The sequence below is a fragment of the Brienomyrus brachyistius genome, chromosome 1 (genome assembly GCF_023856365.1).
Source record: "Brienomyrus brachyistius isolate T26 chromosome 1, BBRACH_0.4, whole genome shotgun sequence".
NCBI classification, from domain to species: Eukaryota; Metazoa; Chordata; class Actinopteri; order Osteoglossiformes; family Mormyridae; genus Brienomyrus; species Brienomyrus brachyistius.
The window spans coordinates 29,058,128-29,078,619 of record NC_064533.1 but is presented as its reverse complement, the minus strand read 5'-3'; the positions used below and the strand labels follow the sequence as shown (position 1 = coordinate 29,078,619).

Sequence of the window (20,492 nt, the reverse complement as noted above, 5' to 3'; positions counted from 1 at the left end):
GAGTATCAACTGCGCTTGTGGTCAGGAAGGGAACTTAGATCTAAGCATTCTTCCTAGAGGTATGTTTTGGACATCTGGAAGTTCACCTCTGTTTGCTTTGGAAGACGGTGTGAAATGTGCTTTACCACAGACAGGCCTGCTAACAGCAGCACTGCCCCCCCCCCCCCCCCCCCGATATATAGATGCTATTCGATTCCTTTGCATGTGGATCTGAAGTCGCTGTGCGTCTTCTGAGGCAGAACCTTGTGTCACATCTTCTTGAAGCGGTCAGCTTATGACGTCCCCGTGGCAGAGACCTCTGGGTGAAAGCCAGATGATTTTGTTGGAATAAGTAGCTCAGGTGAGGAGTTTGATGGTCCATAAGGCTTTGGGGGGGCGATAGAGAGGAGCTGGTCGAGGTGGTTTGTACACCTAATAATGGTGCCCCCTGCTGGAGGGTTGGGGGAAACTCCAGCCTGCCCTTACTGACCTTCTCTTGACCTTCTCTAACCAGGACCTTCTGTTTGGCAATATAAAACAGGCCTACACTTCCCTACATACTCAAAGCGTAACACAGTTGTGTGCCAAGTATAAAACACCCATAATAGTAATAATTAATGTCCAAATCCTGACTGGAAAAGTCCTCATCTAGTATGTCAGCGTTTGAAAACCAAGAGCGTAATGAATGGTAGTGGAAAAGTGAGAAGGGCCTTGACTCTGGGCTGTCTCACAAAATGCCTGCGAGAGCATCCTGAAGACCAGCCTGACAATGAGAGCCCACAGACTCCGCTGTGCAGTAATAACTGCTTTGTCAGGAAATACGAGCTCACACCTTATTTAAAGATTACCGGATCGGCTCTCAGGGGTGGCTGTATGGATTATCCGGCATGGCTTTTACCAGGAGGGAAACTAAAAGGCAGATTGAGAGCACTCACAGTTGCATTTTAGCTGCAGTTAGCCAAACCATAATGATCTTGGAGACATTTGAAGGTGACCTTGAAGGAAAAGCACGGAAAGTGAAAACAGACAACCTGGGAAACACAAGTGGTGTTTTTTTTTTTTTTTGAAGTGCAAAACATCAAACCTGTTTTTTGATGCTGTTAAATGATATTTTAATATACATTGCAGTTTAATAACGATAAATGTGATTTAAATGTCTCTAAACAGCGGTTAAAGAAATAAACAGCCACTCTACTTTTTACACTGTTACAGCAGCTTTGTGCCGTCAAGTTTACAGCAGCAGGGTAGCCAGTGCTATTTGTGGACAATCGGAAATGCTTTTGGTGAAAACGGCTTGATTTGATATCCTACTGTGACTTTTGAACTGTTGAACTGTCTGTATTTTGGGTGGGGTGTACAGAGACAGGCGGTTGGATGTGCTGATTAGCAGTGGGGGCCCACAGAAGCACTGGCCGCAGCTTAAAGCTGATTGGCCCACAGAGACACTGACCGCAGCTGATTGGTCCGCAGACAGGTCCTTCCCCTGTCACTCACTGATTCAAAACATGTCATTAACCAACAATAAAGTTGGCCCCTCTGTTTGAATTAGGGCCCCTCTCATAACCCCCGCCTTAAAAAAATCACCCCTAATCTAAGCACTCTGGTATTGGCCGTTCCGTGGTAAACAGGGATGCCCATGAATGCAGGCTTATAACTCCCAGATGGCTGAGATCTCTGGCAGGTTGACGGCCGCTCACCCATCCCAGGTCATCATCTTTCTTGCAGGACATCTGGATTGCATGCCAAGCTCCCCACCTCCTTTTGTTCAGTGGGTTTTTTTTTCCCTACAGTTGAAGCTCTGTGGAGGTGTTTATTTCAGCCTGCCTAGACGTACATTAAAAATTGAAAATCTTGCTCACTGGGAGCGTCTCCTTCGCCTCAGCGCTAACGTGCTAACGAAACCTGACCTGGACCACGTTCACAGCAAATACCACCCCCCAGAGACGCCAGGCAAGAGGATTAGCATGTGGAGCCAAAGACTCGAATCTCCAGCTCTGGCTCACATTGTAGTTAAACGCAAAACTTAACTACACAATTCATATACTATATTAAAGCAAGAGAGAAAACTCTACAGTGTCAGTCGGTGTTCATTAAGTGTGCTAATTATCATTATTAATATATGACTATTATTGTATTAGTTTCTGTGTGATGTAGAGTAGGGGTTATCGACGTTTAGATGTCCACGGAGTGATTTACGTCGTCAGTTTCACAGACTGGTCCAACCACCTGGGGTTTTTGGGAGGGGGGATGCTGGTGGAGATATGAGCAGAGCAGAAAGGAGAAAGAAAAATATAAAATATAGATTATCATCAAATTATCCGACACCTCAGCAAAGCCTCCAGTTTTCCACAGCCTAGTAGGATACTGTACTGACCCCTGGACCAGCAGCAGGGGGGCCCTAATGTAGAGCATCAGAGTCGTCCAATCAGCATGCAGCATCTGTCTGCCAGCTCACACACGTGAGACAGTCGGTCCGTTCGGCTCCGACCCAGACATCCGTCACGGCTGATGGTTCTGCTTCTGCCTTCATGTGTCTCTTGCTGGACGGACGCTGTGTCTGGGGGGTTGAAGCGGTGCGGGTTCGAGGATGAAACAGGTGTTCTGCAGGATACTGGGGGGGGGGGGGGCAGGATTCAGACAGGGGTCAGATTTAACACCCTGTGACCACATCTGGGAGGATGATTAGTTTTCCATGTCACTTCGAGGTTTTCTGCACTTCTGCGTTCTTGCCTGTACTTTTGTTGATTGACACCGACATTTAAGAAAACCCCAAGCCTGTCTGCTAGCCGAAACGACTCTGTTACCCCATTCTGGCTGAAGCAGAACCTCCTGGGGGCTTATGGCCTGAGATACCCTGTCCTTCCTCCTTAGACCTCCTAAGTCCCTGAGTCCTCTCTGCGTTGTCTTCACAGTGGCATCCTTACTGTGCTGCCCTCGTCATTTTGTTCTTACCGTATTAATTTTACTGTGCGGTCCTCCTCACCATTTTCTCCTCGTCCTCCTACAGCTGCAGAGTCTCAGCCACAATGTCATCTTCACCCTGGACTCCCTGTTGAAAGGAGACCTCAAAGGGGTCAAAGGGGTAAGTCAGGCTCTGCTCGTTCACCTCCTGATGAATCTCGTGGGGCTGGAATTTTACCCATAAATTTCCAGGCACCGTTCTGTGTTTATGCGCACTAATTATATATTATACATATTCATAAATATGTTTTAATGGATTATGGTAGCTAATGCATATATGAATTTTATCAGCGTATTTATTTCATGCATTTTTCATTTGATACATTTTTAGCGTTGAGTGACTCAGTGGGTTTGGATGCTGAGCCTGTGAGCAGAAGGTCATTAGCTCAAATCCCAGGGCCAGCAGAGTGATGTCACCTTTGGGCCCCTGAGCAAGGCCCTTGACCGTAATAGATCCAAGAACTATCTGACCCTGCTCTCTCAATTGCAGTTCTCTTTGGACAAAAGCTTCTGCTGAATAATAGAATGCAAATGAAAAATGTCATAGTCAAGCATATAAAAAGAAAAGGTGATTGATTGGGTTATCGTTTGACTCATGCAAGGGGCTCGCACTCACTCGGCGAGGCTCCATAACTCGGGCAAATGGACACCTCGATTGGCATGCCTGTCAGACCGAGTGATTTTGTCTACTGATATCAGGCGTTGTGCTGAACGATCAATGACACGGTCATTACTGATGGTATGGGTCAGACTCACCAAGATGTATCAGTGATTCATACCAGCAGCAGCAGTGAAGTTAGTTGTTATGCTGTTCTGAGTGTTAGCTGTAAATAGCTATTAAATTACCACATAGGAATGCCATGAGCATTTGGCAAAGGCTGGTGCACCTGTATTTAACACTGGTGTACATTGTAAACTATAAAGGGAACACGTTATCAAATCCCAAAATCTATTTTTTTATCCTCAAATTACTCATATCCTTGACACGACTCCAAGTTAATTGTTGATTTTGGCAGTGAAATCTGTTCTCTATGTAGCACGGCTTCATTTTGTATCCCCATTCAGACCTGATTATTAATCACTTTGGCTTTTCTGCATTGTATACTGTACAGTGTGCGATAAACTGCACTGCTTGTTTGCAGTTTGTTTATTTTTATTTTTGTTTCCCTTTTAGGACTTAAAGAAGCCTTTTGACAAAGCCTGGAAGGACTATGAGGCCAAGTTGTAAGTCCGCGCCTGTTGTATTGACATCCGCGCTTTATGGTTGCGGCAGTCTGAGGACATCTTTGCCTGGGGTGGCGGGCGTAACCACCCGACCGGTTTATTCAACCCCCCCCCCCCCCCCCCCCCAGAACTGTATAAACTGAATTACACTTATGCCTTATGTGTGTGTGCTTCTGGGTCAGTACTCCAAGGAACCTCAGCCAATAGTCTTAGTCAGCTTTGCCTGTTGTCCTATTTGCCCATTCATCCCTGCAGTATTGCTAAGGATACGGTGAGGGCAGCATTTCTGAGGGATTTAAGGTCAGGGCTCTGATTGGGCCACTGAAGGACATGCCTTTGTCTCCATTTTGAGCCTCTTCGATGTCACTCTGGCAGCACGCTTTGGATCGTCGTCCTGGATCGACGAGCCTCCTTTTCTCCGGGTCGTTTTCTGGCAGTGGGGCATCGGATTCGGTCCAAGATCCCTCTGTATTGTGAGGCTGTGTTCATCTCCTCGTCTGATCGGTGTTGTCCCTCTCCCTGCCGTATGCTGGTGTGGCGTGATCTGGCTGTGGTGGCGTGTTCCATTGGCGATCCATAGTCTCCCAGCCAAAACAAGCCTCTTTGGTCTCCTCAGACCATGTTTGTTCTGCCTCCCATATACAGTATCTTCTGGGTGAAGCTCTTGTAAGGATAAGACTTATTTTGTTGAGGGTCACTTGCTTGCTACCCTGCTCTTTTCTGGAATGGTCTTGGAGACCATCGATGCCTTTGACTTCTGAAATTAGGAGTTCAGTTTGACCTCATTGGGGTCTTGCAGAGCACTTCTCTTCTTCATTGATGTTCAGGGCAAGCAGCCTTTTCTGTCGTGGACTGTTTTTTTCAACTTGAGTTCCCTAGACTGCCCCCTGCCCACAAGGGTGCTGATTGCCTTTGTAATGGTCTTTTACTCTCTCTGTACCAGAATGTGATGTCGTATGGGGAGGGGGGGGTGTTTATCTTCAGATGTAGACCTCATTTACATTTTTTTTGTAATTTGTGAGGGCATTTCTATGTGACGGAGGTGTAGGGAGTTGCATATGACGTCTGCCCTGCTGCTGTACCACTGTTCATCCTGCTGTCAGAAACAACACCAGCATCTGGGTGCTATCACCTTCCGACCGCAGTGAAACTCAAAACATTTGCACTGCGTAAATTAGGATTTTGCCATCTTGTTCATTTGACTTCCTCTGCTGCCGGCCCCTGGAGGATGGGCTCCTCCTTTGGGTCTGGTTCCTCCCAAGGTTTCTTCTTTCTTCAATCCTTGCCACTGTCACCTCTGGCTTGCCCACTGGGGGCTTTGGGTAGGGATGATGTAAGCGCTCTGAGACAATGTAATGTTTTGAAGATGCGCAATACAAATAAAATTGAATTGAACTGAATTGAATTTTTCGGAGATACTTTATGTAAACAAGGTCAGGAGTCCTTAACCATTTCCTTCACCACCTGGGTGATCATGCAACACCAGTCTGGTGACCTGAGAACTTGTGTGACGTCTTTCGTGTGGAGTCCGGTTTCTTCCAAACCAGTGTGCTTTACCGAGGAGGTTGGGATGATGGCGCCCTCTGGACAGAGAAGATCTCTACGAGCGGCATATTATCCAGCAGCCAGATGTGGCTCCTCCCTAACATGCTTTTAGTATTCATTCACATACAGGAATGCTGAGCATGCTGTACCACGGCGAGAGTGTGGCACCAGGCCTCAGAACTCGTTAGCATTTTGCCTCTGTTACTGGTGCAGACCCTATCTGCCCTCTTGTCTTGCGGGCCTCCTGCAGATGAGTGGAACCCCTCTTCAGTGACAGAATAACCGGCGATTGCTGCTTATGCTGATTAGCAGAGCTTCTTCAAATCCCGGCTGCTCTCAACTCGATTCATCAGAACTGCTTCACCCTCCAAAAATCACTCTGTGTATTTAATTACCGTTTCCTGTGTCTGAAATCCATGTTCAACTGCTTCTTCTGCAGAGGAACATTTCAGATTTGTCATGTTTTCATTATTTTCCTAGTTGCTCTTGTGGTCATTCAGCATTTAACCTGAGAGATGTATGGATATGTAGAGTGGATGCTGATGACCTTAGTAAGACTAAGACTAAACACATCCTCTTTTTTTCTGTCTCGGATTCATGTGTCCAGCACAAAGATTGAGAAGGAGAAGAGGGAACACGCCAAGCAGCACGGAATGATCCGCACGGAGATCACGGGGGCGGAGATTGCCGAGGAGATGGAGAAGGAGAGGCGACTCTTTCAGCTGCAGATGTGTGAGGTCAGTGGGCTTCTGACGGATCGTGTAACCGTTACTCAACACTGCTTCTTAGAAGCCTTGATGACTTCATTATTTGAGACACAAAATCTATCGCCTCCTGCTGACTAGAATTCTGCATGACTTAAGGTCTGTGGCGTGATAGTGAAGGATTTCAGTCTCTAGTGAGGACTGGAATTTCTTGTGTTGGGATTTGGCATCATGTCACTCACAGAAAGTGAACGATATATATTTCTAAGTGATACCTGCATCTATTCACGCATCACACTCTTTGGATGTGGTAGATGTATATTGTTGATATTTAGTGGTTTAGTATCCAAGGACCTGAAATTGTGTAACTGATGCACTCCCAAGCTGGCTGTGTTGTTGAACCCTTGAGTAGAATGATAGTAGTATATGTACTCTTAAGCAAACATGTCCAGCCTTAAAAGAAATTGTAAATATGGCTTCTGCATTTTACTTGTTTTTTTCTCAACCCCCCCGCCCCCCCAATCAGTCCACATTTTTGCTGCTTCCATGCAGTCACGAACCCTGGTGCTGAATACCTGGTTGCAGGTCTGCTGCTAGCCGGGAGGGAGCAAAAATGTGTACTGACTGGGGGTCCCCATGGATTGGATTGAGAAATACTTATTCAGGATTCTTTTTTTTTTTGCTTTTTGGCATCAGTACATTCCACCTGGGATCAATAAATTCCTTCCTAATTTGAATTTATTCATGCCATTCAGTCAGCAACATGTAAGATGTAGCAGATCGCTCTGTGCTTCAGGTCTCTGCTGAAAAGCCTGGCCCTGGGAGGAGTGAGTTGACCGCACTCGTTATTGAGTGCCACTTGCCCCGCCCTTACTAAAACCTAAACAACAAGAAAAAAAAATAAATGGCTCTGAATGGCAATAGATAGCAAGTAGAAGAAGGTTGAATCGATGATCCTCACAGCAAGAGTGATGATTCCTTGAAGCAGGATTAAATAGGCATCCTAGAGAACTCGGTGGTGGGCCGTGGACACCCCCTGTGATGATGAAGCCCTCCATGTCAGAGGCTCTCAGAGTGAAACGGCAGCAATCAGTGACTGAGATGACATCTCAGGGTAGAAACACTTGCTCATTAACTTCTGTCAGGTTTCCGTCGCATTGAAAATGTAGCTATTATTGCATTATGCACATTGCGGGATTTTCATGGACGCCCAAACCCATGGCAGTGTAGTTTCTGCTAGCAGCACTGCTTTCAGTAGAGTGCTGCGTCTTTAACATTCAGTGAAATACGGATGCTCTCCCCCCTCCGAGCCTCGAGTTTGGGCAGCAGTTTTTTCAGCATTAACGTGGGCGAGAGGCAGCGGTGGTTATGCACACAGCCTGCGTCACTGAATCCTGACACCAGTGTGCCGGTTTTATTCTTGAAATAAGCTCTATTTGAGTCTGTAGGACTGTCTGTCAGAGTTTTCCAGATCTCTGTGGCCACCAGATTCATCCATCATACATCTTCAGGGTGACTGATGTTTTTGGGGGCTTCCTTCTTGATGCTTCGGGTGTGAAGTAGCCTCTGGCTATTACCCTTTTATAATGAGGCCAGACTCTGATTGATTATTGATGCCATACTGGGATGGAGAAGGCATTTTTAATAGCTTGTTGCAAAATTTAGATTGCGTGCAGAAAAATCCCAAAGCTGGATGCATTCTGGCTTTGTGATTTTTGAAATATGCATTCAGTGGCGTTGTTAGGACCGCGAGGCATCAGGGGCTTATCCCAGAGACCCGATCTGCCTGAGAACCGTCATATTAAATTCTCTCTCTTTCTCTCTCTCTGAAGTTACGATGATCGTATCACTACAAAGGTTTTGAGAAGCGAGCTTTGGACTAGGACTGCGGTGATGAATGGAACTGTCAAACAGAGCTAAACAAATCATTAAGGGTTAGTTCAGATTAATTCTGGGCCCCAGCCTAGTGATGCGTCCGTGTAAGTTACTCAGGACATTTGACGAGTTTTGTTGAATGCCCGAGTGGCGAGGTTGCTCACTGGCTAGCACATGTGACCTCACACCTCACGGTTGTGAGCTCAAATCCCTTTTCAGCTCTGTGGTTGAACTTTTTTTTTGCCCTGTTTGGGTTTCCTTCTGCTGTTAAAGCATCCATTTTTCGAGTGTCATCATTGTCTCTAAAATAGCCCTATTGTGTGTGTCTCCCCACTGCGATTGCGCATGTCTCCCCACTGCGATTGCGCGTGTCTCCCCACTGCGATTGCGCGTGTCTCCCCACTGCGATTGCGCGTGTGTACCTACTGTCCTGTCCTGTGCCCTGTATGGCTCTAACATTCAACTCTTGAGCTTCCAAGTGCCTGATCTTTGGGCCGTTTACCTCGTCCTGTTGGGGGCTCTTTCCCAGCATCAGTGGTGACGCACATTACAGTGACCTATAAGGGAGCTCCTGGGTCAGGTCTTGATTACTCAGTGATGGCCCATTAACACCAAAGGGCTGTTAAGGACCATGACATCACCGTGACCCGACGCTTTGGAAGGAGCGGTTGCGGACTGCTTCCTGAAGCTGGCTATAAACAGCCCGTTCGGGGGGCAGTTTTGGGTAAACAGGAACCCGCTGTCTGACAGCTGTGGGTGCCAGGGAGTCTGTGGGCCTGAGCGGGCAGGATGTCCTTACTCTTCCCGGATGTGACTTTCCCGCACATGATTCTCTTTATATCATTATTGCCACCATCATCATCCTCAGTTTATCAGAAGGGATAAGCTTTTTGCTCATTTATCGCCCTTTTTATTTAATTTATTTTTTTTACTGTGCTGGCTGTGATTAAGTGCTCTGCTGCAGGGTACATTAACAGGCTCTCCTGGGGCTTGGATGGGAATTTTTTCCTTGCACATGTGTCTCTAAATGCCATACTAACTTCTGCCCTCAATATAGGATCATTTTACTGTTTTAACGCTGGGTCACCCCCCCCCCCTCCCCCCCCACAGTACCTGATCAAAGTGAATGAGATCAAGACGAAGAAGGGCGTGGATCTTCTCCAGAACCTTATCAAGTATTACCACGGACAGTGCAAGTAAGTGCCACGCGTCAAGCATATGGTCTGTCCTGCAAGGTCCCCCGGTCACCATGTCACCGAGCGTTAGATGGCAGAACCAGTGATGGCCTCTGGGCTTCAACCTGGACCTCATCCCTTCCCATTTTTTGTTCAGCAGATCTGATGTAATCCAGGCTCGTCATGCAAGCCTAGCTGGTGCGAGTAAATAACCTGTCATCCCACAACTGTATTCATTATATTAATGTTACGTGCACTAGTAAGAAGTATAAGTAGCATTAATTAGGAGTACAACTTTCTTATATAACTAATACCATTGTATGAAGCTTTAAGTGAATTTAAAATAAGGCTTCCTCCATGCTTGGATGAAAAAGGGGGCTGTTCTAGGATTTTTTTTAATGATAGAGGCATAAAAGGGGCCATAATTCATACAGAAGTGGCCAACCTTATCATTAGCCTATAATACGTATGTTCTGATTCGGTGAGTGACAGGGGAGGGGGACATTCTAGGGGCCAATCAGCTTTCAGTCTGTGCCTGTATAGGCCATAGTTGCTAAGGCACTCTGTAGAGATTATGTTAATTGTCCCACCTTTGTTGCCATAGCTGTGGTCTCAGCAGTTTTGATGAAGGAATTCTACCGATGAATGACCGCACTGGGATTGTGGTTGGGGGGGGCGTGGGCGGGGTGGGGGGGGGGGAGCGTTGCTCTTGCTGCTACTGCAGGTTCATTTTGTATGGCTGCTGGCCCACTGGTGAGAAGATAATGTCTTCTCTGGGGAAACTGGTTAATTAAATAAGAGCGGAGTCACGCACTAGTTGTTCAGATAAAGTTCATGGGGGGGGTGGGTGATGTTAGAGAAGTGTGGCCCGATGCTGCTGTAAAGTGGATCTATTACTGTGCATCAGTGGCACCTTAATGCGAGATGCATTGTTGTAATTATTCTAGCTCCCGTCAGAGAAAGGGGCCTGGAAAGGAGAAGCCCCCCTAGTTTGTAGCGCACTGCTCAGTACTGTGCAACTTGCAAAAGTCTGATTTCTGACACTGAGAACTGATGCAGACCAAACAGTTTATGCGGGTGGTTACCCACCATGGGGGGGAGATGGCGGGAGGCCCACGATAGCTTTGTTACTGTGTATCTGTTTATCTCTTTAATTTGTAGTGCAGACCGACCCCGTAGCGCTCTGACCTCGCTGGGAGTGCGGCTCATGTCACTGTGACCTTCTGCCCCCAGAGAAAGCGGCTTCCCTCCATCCCCTGGGTGTTGGCGATTGCTGACAAATATTTAGCTGTGGTCAGACAAGCAGACCAGCAGCCCAAGGGATTTACGCACAGATAATGATTAGCAGCAGGGGTCGCCTGCGCCCGTGTGTGTGTGTTTGTGTGTTTTATTATATTATGTTGTGGGGACCAAATGTCCCTGCAGCGTGATAAAAATCTGTTTTCATGTTGTGGGGAGCATTTTTTCAGACCCCACCAGGGGAAACTCAGTTTTACATAAAATAACGATATGAGTGCAATCAAAAAAATAAAAATGCCAACAATTTTGTTTGTTTGGGGAAAGAGAAGTATATAATAAACCTTATTATTTATTTTGGAGGGTTGGATACTTGACCTGAAAACGTAAGTGGGGGGGGGGCACAAACAGACTGGGATGGCCTCCTGCCCCACAGCTGACTGTTTGGGTCTCCTGTCACAGCCACCACAGTATAAGGTTTCTGGTTGTGATACCATGGATGATTCAGGCAACTGATAAAGGAATAACACTGGAATAACACTGTTCACTGGTTCTGCCTGGGACCCAGTGTGGCAGCTGGAGATTTGCACCCGCAGCTCTGGCTTCCTCTCTGTCTCTAGCGGCACTGTGACTGAGATTAAATATGCCTGTGGTCAGCAGGCTTCAGTAGATGTGCGGAGATGCATTTCTGTAGAGTTGAGCATCTCGGTGCAGGAGACAACATGAGTGTGAAAATGTCATGGCCAAAAGTATGTTACGGATGTGCTTTGCATGGATCATAGGTGTAGATAACATCATTTAGCACTATAGATAACAGGTAATATGTCATAAAACATCACCGATAAAAGGCAGTATATATCCTACAATATCATAGATAACAAGCCTTCTGTGAGATTTGATGTTGACTGTGTACTTTAATAGCTTGTTAGCATTGCTCTGATTATCAGCCAGCAGCTCATTGGCATGCCCCATTGTCAAAATTCTATTTCAGCTTTTTCCAAGACGGCTTGAAGACTGCAGACAAGCTGAAGCAGTATATCGAGAAGCTTTCTGCAGACCTCTACAATGTAAGTGGCTCTGCATCTGCTTCTACAGACCCTCAGTGACATCACAGCTTTGCTTGGCACCGGGAGTGGGGATGTCTGACCGATTCGCACAGAGAGTGCCGACGTTCTTTCGTTCCCCCTTGTTTCTGCTGCATGCTCTCCCCGTTGATGTGTGCACGTATGCATCTGTGGGTGGCAGGGTGCTATTGACTGCCAGCGAGCTGCCAGCACACCTAGTGCTCACCCACGCATACTGTATACTCCGGGGCTATTTTTAATTGTGATGTGGGCAAACTCAGCTGTACTGTGGCCGTGCTGCAGGGGACAGTGCAGCCGATTGGCCCGTTTCAGGATGACTGACACGAACGTGATCCAATCCGTTGTGATTATTTGCAAACACTGCCCATTGAGCAAAGGTTACCAAAGGCCACCAGAACTTGGAACAGGTACACATTAAAGCTGCCACACAAGAATTTTCTGTTTAACTTAGTGTTATAAATCTATATAGTCATATTTATAATACTTAATGAAAGCATTGTTATGCATTATGCAGGTATGTATAACACATTATGATTACTGCTTTAAGTGTTGCCAAACTACTTTTCCCTAGAGGTTCAAATTCCAGCAGCAACAGAAAACCAAGGTCCACTGGCTCTGATAAAAAAATTTCTTCCAGTCCCTGATGATAAAATTTGCCAGGGGGGCAAGAGGGCAGTATGTGTATCTAGGAAAGTGCATCCGAGTGAACTTCTAAAAGATCACCTGGAGGGTGAAACCTTGAGGACACCCTGCCACACGTCTGAAAGGGTCCGCATCAGATGTTCGAGGCTCTTCCCTGTGCTATGGTTGCTCCATGTAAGTCTGGAAGTCAAGAGATTAACTCACGAGTAAAGCTGCCATGTTGGACCTGCAGATAAAGCAGACTCAGGACGAGGAGAAGAAGCAGCTCACGGCCCTGCGAGACCTGATCAAATCCTCCCTGCAGCTGGACCAGAAGGAGGTAAGTCTCAGAGTTTCTAAGGGTTTCAGGAATCCATTTGAGGGCCCAATTCCACAGTTAAATGGGGTTCTTCGGGAATTAAAGGCAACCTGTGGAGTCGAGCCCAGCTCCTGCTGGATGGGTTTGTATAAACCTGAAGGCTGCGTTTGCCATGTGGTTTCCATCAGAAGGTGGTTATTTTGTAGAATAGAAGTAGACAAGGACAAAGAAGTGAGCTCAGTGCTGGGGGAGAGGTCTTGCTGGGGGAGAGGTCTTCAAAAATGTGTTTTGGGAAAGGGATTTTATGAAATCAGCAGAGCGCCGATGACAACCAACAGATTTATTCCACTGTCTCCATTGTTATTTGAGTGTCTGCGGCTTGAGATTTCACCTAGGTGCTGGTTTCTCCTTAAGCACGTTGGTTCAGTTGTAAACGCCTTGGGCTGTTCAAATATCGTCGCTGGCCAAATGAAAAATGTGTATCTCCGAAAATCCATTATTTCAACTGTGGGAAAAAATGTGTTTTCTCAGGAAGTAATTTACAGAATAAACCTAAAACAATGTACTGAGACACCCTTAATACCACAAATAGAAACCTGTGTTTACACAGTCATCAGTGAACAGTTTAATGTTTTTAATGGATTTACGTGCATTGTCAGTATAAACAAGATACAAACCAATCTTGTTTCATATTCACAGTTATATGATGTTAATTAGCTAGCTGTCTAGCTATCAACGTTGTTAAAATTTGTAATATAAAGTTATCTATACAAGCGACAGTTATGAATACAAATGTTAGCTTGTATGAAAATAAACACTAACTAAACGGATGACTCCATGAAAATTTTTTCGTTGGTCAATGAGATGTCAAACTCTCTAAGTAGACAGAGGAGAATGGGCGTATTCTATATATAGTAAAGAGTCACAATCGTCAAGTGTACAAATGGTTTTAATTCGGGCAGTGACAATATGTAGACATTTTTTGAGTTTAAGGAGAACACATTAGTCTCTGTTCTTTGTTTTTGTCATCTCTCAAAAAGGGTGGTTCTGGGTTGGACCACCTGTGTTTTGTTATAAGCGAGACAAAGTTTTTCTTCCTTTGAGATGAACAGCCTGTATTGGCGTCTACTTGCAGTGTAGGACACATGCTGCAATAGGGGCTACAGTAGTTCCTGCCCAGAATGTCTTATTTTGGACACGCCCCCTGGATTTATATTGATATGTTGTTGAAGTGCCCTACTTAGGTGTTTAAGGTTTCTAAGTAACACTGTTATCTTTTCCTGGTTCCGAGTTTGTTTGAAGCATATAAATGGTTTCAGATAAAGATAAATTTTGCTTTATAATTCTTTGAAATGTTAAACCATACATTGTTTTATCTACGGATCCATGTTATATATTTTAAATTCTTACAAATAATTTAGCTGTGTGCCCTAACTGATTAACTAGCCATGCTTCCAACTCTAACTTCTAGTTATCGTCTAATGAACTGCTTGCTAGCTTGGTATAGTGTTGGCATAAATGAACGTAATTAGACATTAATCTCTGAAAGAAACCCTAAGCTCCGTTTGTGCAAAATAATCTTTGTTCATCTGCATTTTTAAATTGTACTCTCTTTGTTACTCGCTGTCCTTTTCCTGACTGAAGTCCAGGAGAGTAAGTGCTACACGCTCGATGCATGTTCCATGCTTGTGACTCACTCAAATGTGTTTGGTATAGTACTGTGCAAAAGTCATAGGCGGACAAAGAAAATGTTTAAAGCTGTTTCTTTAGGTAATAAGTGTGTATTTGCTCCGAAAAAAAGAGCATATGTGAAAATGAAAAGTAAAAATAACCAAAATTTCCTCGGATCTTCCAAAAACTTACTGATATCATGCTGGATGATTCCAAACCTCTCCTCAAGGCCAACCCAGTCAATTCACAATCAGCTCACTGAATTAATTAACTTGTTTAAGTCATTTGCTGAGGTACTGAGTAAAAAAACAACATTGTAAGCTAGAGGCTGAGTGAGCAAAAGCACGGATGTATTGGATTGTTACTGCAAATACCAGAGTGGCCTTAGGAGAAGTTTTTAAAAGGCTAAGCTGACATACTTTGAAAGAGATAATATCATAGTTTCATACCAGCATAAAGATTATTTAAACATCATTTTCTTTGACTTTTGGACAGTAGTGTATGTCTACATGTGGACAGCAGGACAAATGCTTGACAGAACAGGAGCCTTGCTTTACACCAACATAACTGAGATGCCTTTTGCCTCTATGAGTGGCTGTGAATCATATTTATTGTCCTACAGCAGATCTGCGTGCCTACAGGTGTTTCACATGATTACTTGGTATCTCTCCTTGCCTGTGTGTTCCTGGGGCTGTTTTCGAAGTCGAGAGGTCTTTGAAGTGTTTGCTGTTTTTTTTCATTTGGTTGGCATTGCCAAAAAAGCGAAATAAACAGTCATCGCAAAAATAGAACAGGATCTAGTCACACCTAGACTTCTGTTCTATTGGGTGGCAGGTACCACCGGACTGGTCAACACGGCTTTGGAGTTAAAGTTCAAGCCTGTCTCCTGATATGGAGTCTTTGAGCTTTTGATACTTATGATTTGAGCTGGTTAAAGAGCCACTCTGTCACTTAATAAACGTATAATGTAATGATACGTAAATCGTCGGGTGTATCCTATATAAGCATGATGCAGGTTACATGTTTAATTTAGCCGAGTTTCTCCTGCCTGTGTTTTCCTGCAGGACTCTCAGAGCAAGCAGGGTGGTTACAGCATGCACCAGCTCCAGGGGAACAAGGAGTTCGGCAGCGAGAAGAAGGGCTACCTAATGAAGAAAAGTGATGGGTAGGTGGTCCTCTCTACTTCACACATGTGCTGGTCACGCACTGGTATGACAGGACCAGCCATGGAAAGGGATCCAGCCAACTGTGGAAAGCAGGCAGTCATGGAATCTCCTGCTACAAAGATTAGCAGCAGAATGGGTGATTGTCCAGAAGAAGTTACTGACTTTCCACTTGACGCCATCATAAGGTGCCATTTTCTCGGCTCCGTTTGCCACGTTTCTGCCTGGTAGAGCAGCTGCAAGAGAAGTGACTGTGAACGTCAAAATGTATGGGAGCGAGTTCAGATACAACGTGGTCAGCCACAAGCTCACAGGCAGGGACCTGATAAGTCAATATCAACAGCCAACCCGAATGTAGCATCTAATGTAAACCCTTCTCAGAAGAGTAAAGGCTATTATAGCAGCAACGGGCCGAGCAACTCATATCAATGCCCTTGTTTCGGAATGAAATGTTGGACAAATTGGCCTCCACATACTTTGGCTCTATAGGTTACGTTGGTGCTTTTGAATGCAGTACTTAGTGTACGTGATAAAAACTTGAAAGCAAAATAAGCAAGAACTTGCGGTTTTCTAAGAGATAATGGATGACAGCTCGTGGGCTCCCTCAGCCGCAGTGGCTCTGCAAGCACGTTGGGGTCCGTCTTGTGACCGATGACGCTTGTACTCCTGTCTGATCGTCTTAATGGTTGGAGGCGCACAGTGCTGCCATAGGCAATTTTATAAATGTCCTCACCGGTGCATTATGGGTAACGGTTGTCTGATTTGTAAGTCAGTCTCTGGCTGCTGGGAAATCAATGGCAATATCTAAAGGGCAGCTGTCTTAACGAAATGGGGATTAATTAGTGTGTGGGGGGGTGGGGTAAAGTCTAGAATTTTCTGTATTCCAGAGTTACTGCGACAGGTCTACTGTCTCAGATTTGAATAGATTTTGTCAAGTTGTCTTTAAAATTGTATGTTAGTCGTCTGTTAGTAGTACAGTATATGGTCCATTTCATAATATATATATGGGTCACTTCAGAATCATGGAATTTTTATTTCTAAACTTCTAATGTTGCTGGAGTTCTGAAATGACTCATACATCACTGTCAGTCTGAGTCGCTGGCTTCCGAACACGAAAGCAAGCGATGCTTCAGTTTCTGCTTTTTGTCCTTGGATTACTCTCGGATGGAAAAGCCATTTGACAGTTTTTCCTCTGTAAAGTTTGGGGTCTGTAAATAAACCCGCCTGTTTCCCTGCATCTCTGTGTCCCTGTTCCACTCTGACATCCTGGTTTTGTCTCCCCCCCCTCCCAGTTTGAGGAAGGTCTGGCAGAGGAGAAGATGTTCTGTCAAGGGAGGCATCCTCACGATCTCGCACGCCACGGTGGGTCACGTGTTCAAGGGACGCGTTGGGCTGGCTCTCGTTCATGACGGATTTTCGCTGGTTGCCTACAGCGACATGTGATAAGGCTCACGTTGACCTGAACTGGCGAGTTAATGGGACCAGCTGGCAGTTAGTTATATCCCAGCTGTATCAACCAGGCCTTAAAGGGTGCCAGCAAGCTGGCCTGCAGTGGTCTGGATGTGCAGTAGTTGTGGATGTGCAGTGGTGTGGATGTGCAGTAGTTGTGGATGTGCCATGGGGCACATCTATGCATTTCGCTGCCGTATCTGAAGCTGTGTGTCTTGATGTAATGTGATTCTGCTGGCCATCATTGTGGCTTTAATGAAGCCACCTGAGTGAGTAAAAAGCCCCCTTCTGCTGAGGGGCTCCTGTTATGTGCAGAGGCCGGCTGTACAGAAGCTGTTTTGATCGTGGTTTTTGATTACTGCAGTCCGCAGGCCTCCCTGCCTTTTTAAATCGGGGGAAAAGCTTTGGCTCGCCTGCTGCTACCTCATGTACTCGTCTCGGTTTCAGGGTTTTCAGCCTCACTGCCGGTGGCACCTGCTGTCAGTTGGTGTCGAATTTTTCATTAAATATCCTTTATTACAGTGTTTCCCAATCCGGTCCATTGGGTCCCACAGTCGGTCCATGTTTTTGCTCCCACCTTGCCAGACAGTTCACATTTTTGCTCTATACTGGGAGCTGGGAGAGAGCGAAAAAGTGGACCAGCTGTGAGTCCCCAAGAACTGGATTGAGAAATGCTGCTCTATTAAATTCTGTTGATTTAACTAATCCTGTCATTTGAAAGTCATAAAACTGAAAGTGCAAGATAAGACGAATTGGTAGAAATTTTAAATAAATAATTTGATTATTTATTTAGATAATGTTATTTTTAAATAATAATAATCTTTCCTCCTAGGATCAATAACATATCAGATATATAAGACATGCTGTCTACACTCTTAAGGGGTGTAAGTACTTTTTTAGAGAAATGTCTCCTCTATTGCTCATTTTCTGTCAGTATTGCAGCTAGAATGTTGTTTAATTTAACCAGATCTGTTAATAATTTACCTGAGCTGGCCTGTTCCCCAGCCTGAAGCACACGTGAACTCTGCGTGACCCTGCCTCATGACCCAGAACCATGCGGCCCACAGCCGGCTGATGGAATCTGCCAGACTGTGTCTGTGCCCCAGCCTTTTACCCTCCCGGCTGTAATGGCACTGCCTGACCTGTGGGCAGTGCAGCCGAATGGTTATAAGTCAAATGTTTGACTGGGCCAGCAGGGTCTCTGTAATCCCATCCCTTTAAGGCTGGCTCTGGGTGCCTTTAAGAGCCTCCTATAATGAGATACCGGGAGACATCAGCCTGCCTTGTTTCATGTGATTTCGTCTTTGCCTGATGAGCCAATATTTTATCATTGTAATATTGCTGATAAACATACTAGTCAATCTGCCAAGCTGGATTCTCATTCTCTAGTGCTTCACCCGGATATTAAGTACAGTTTAAGGGCTGTAATCATGTGCAGTTAAATAGGTTCAACACAGCGGTGAGTTTTTAAAGGATCAGATGTCGTCGATATTTAGCATTTTCATTTATTCTTATTTAGCAGATGTTAAGTAAAGGACTGCTTTCCCACATGTGTTTGTAAACCTCCGAAGCGAACGCAATAGAGGGCAAATTTAGAAAATCGTGCTGTTTTAGCAGCAACTTTGCTGTTTTCTCCTGCTAAAGGAGCTTTGTGTTATTTGGGGGTCAGCCCCCATGGACGTGTGACTTAGAGGTGTCTCACAGACGGTTAACGTTGGAGCTCACCGTTCGTGTCGGGTTTCTGCTGAGGGACCATCCCTGTGTGATTGATTTGGCCGCCTTGGTTTTATTGATAAAGCTGAATGAGAAGCAAGGACAAGCCCTGGGCGACAGCTTTGCTCTTTAGCTGAGTGCTGTGAATCTGTAAGGACTGGAATGAACCAGTAGCTTGGTGTAGTCTCTTGGCTAGCAGACTGTACCATCTACAGCGGGGGTTTCATTGATGCTAGAGGGAAGCAGGCTGTCCTACTGACCCACTAGCACCACATCCAAGCAAAAGTGGTCCCCCCCCCCTTCAATCTAGTGTCCATTGCTGAGGTCCTGGTTCTGGGATCAGCCAATTAGACAGCCTTTTATATCCAGTCTTTCCGTGTCATGATGAGACCACATCATCCGTGATGCTCATCAGGAGGGACCTGCCTGGACTCGTCCCGATGCTGCCAGTGTGTTTTCTCGCACTCTACCCTATGCGATGTTTTAGGCTTAAGCGGTCATAGGAAATCAAGAGTTTTGTTTATTAAAGCTTAGCAGTGGATGGGCAAAGCAGTAACCTTTAGGTTTCTGGGTCAAATCCCAAGAAGGGCAAGTGGTTAAAATTTCTGAAGTCTCTTTTGCTAAAAACACCAGTGGAGCAACTGAATATAAAAGGTAACTTAAGTAATCGTTTTAAATGATGCTTTTTAAATTAGGAAATATTCGACAGAAAAAAGAAATCTGTATTGTATGTCTACATATACAGGTGCTGGTCATATAATTAGAATATCTTGAAAAAGTTGATTTATTTCACTAATTCCATTCAAGAGGTGAAACCTGTATAATGTATACATTCATTCCACACAGACTGATATATTTCAAGTGTTTATTTCTTTTAATTTTGAGGATTATAACTGACAAAAAATGAAAACCCCAATTCAGTATCTCAGAAAATTTGAATATTGTGAAAAGGTTCAGTATTGAAGACACCTGGTGCCACACTCTAATCAGCTAAATAACTCAAAACACCTGCAAAGGCCTTTAAATGGTCTCTCAGTCTAGTTCTGTAGGCTACACAATCATGGGGAAGACTGCTGATTTGACAGTTGTCCAAAAGACGACCATTGACACCTTGCACAAGGAGGGCGAGACACAAAAGGTCATTGCAGAAGAGGCTGGCTGTTCACAGAGCTCTGTGTCCAAGCACATTAATAAAGAGGCGAAGGGAAGGAGAAGATGTGGCAGAAAAAAGTGTACAAGCAATAGGGATGACTGCACCCTGGAGAGAACTGTGAAACAAAACCCATTCAAAAATGTGGGGGAGATTCCCAAAGAGTGGACTGCAGCTGGAGTCAGTGCTTCAAGAACCACTACGCACAGACGTATGCAAGACATGGGTTCCAGCTGTCGCATTCCTTGTGTCAAGCCGCTCTTGAACAACAGACAGCGTCAGAAGCGTCTCGCCTGGGCTAAAGACAAAAAGGACTGGGCTGCTGCTGAGTGGTCCAAAGTTATGTTCTCTGATGGAAGTAAATTTTGCATTTCCTTTGGACATAAGCATCCCAGAGTCTGGAGGAAGAGAGGAGAGGCACAGAATCCACGTTGCTTGAGGTCAAGTGTAAAGCTTCCACAGTCAGTGATGGTTTGGGGTGCCATGTCATCTGCTGGTGTTGGCCCACTGTGTTTTCTGAGGTCCAAGGTCAACGCAGCTGTATACCAGGATGTTTTAGAGCACTTAATGCTTCCTGCTGCTGACCATCTTTATGGAGATGCAGGTTTCATTTTCTAACAGG

General features: G+C 45.2%; 1 protein-coding gene across 4 annotated transcripts in view; it reads left to right on the top strand.

Annotated features, from left to right (window-relative positions):
* Positions 1-20,492, top strand: part of asap1b (ArfGAP with SH3 domain, ankyrin repeat and PH domain 1b) — a 91,190-nt gene that overhangs the window by 49,777 nt on the left and 20,921 nt on the right. For all 4 annotated transcript variants that reach the window (XM_049005972.1, XM_049005976.1, XM_049005974.1 and 1 more), the window contains 8 exons: positions 2,987-3,061; positions 4,115-4,164; positions 6,317-6,446; positions 9,399-9,484; positions 11,691-11,766; positions 12,659-12,745; positions 15,460-15,560; positions 16,851-16,920. In XM_049005972.1, coding sequence (XP_048861929.1) covers positions 2,987-3,061; positions 4,115-4,164; positions 6,317-6,446; positions 9,399-9,484; positions 11,691-11,766; positions 12,659-12,745; positions 15,460-15,560; positions 16,851-16,920 — 675 coding nt within the window. The remainder of the gene's footprint in view (positions 1-2,986; positions 3,062-4,114; positions 4,165-6,316; positions 6,447-9,398; positions 9,485-11,690; positions 11,767-12,658; positions 12,746-15,459; positions 15,561-16,850; positions 16,921-20,492) is intronic.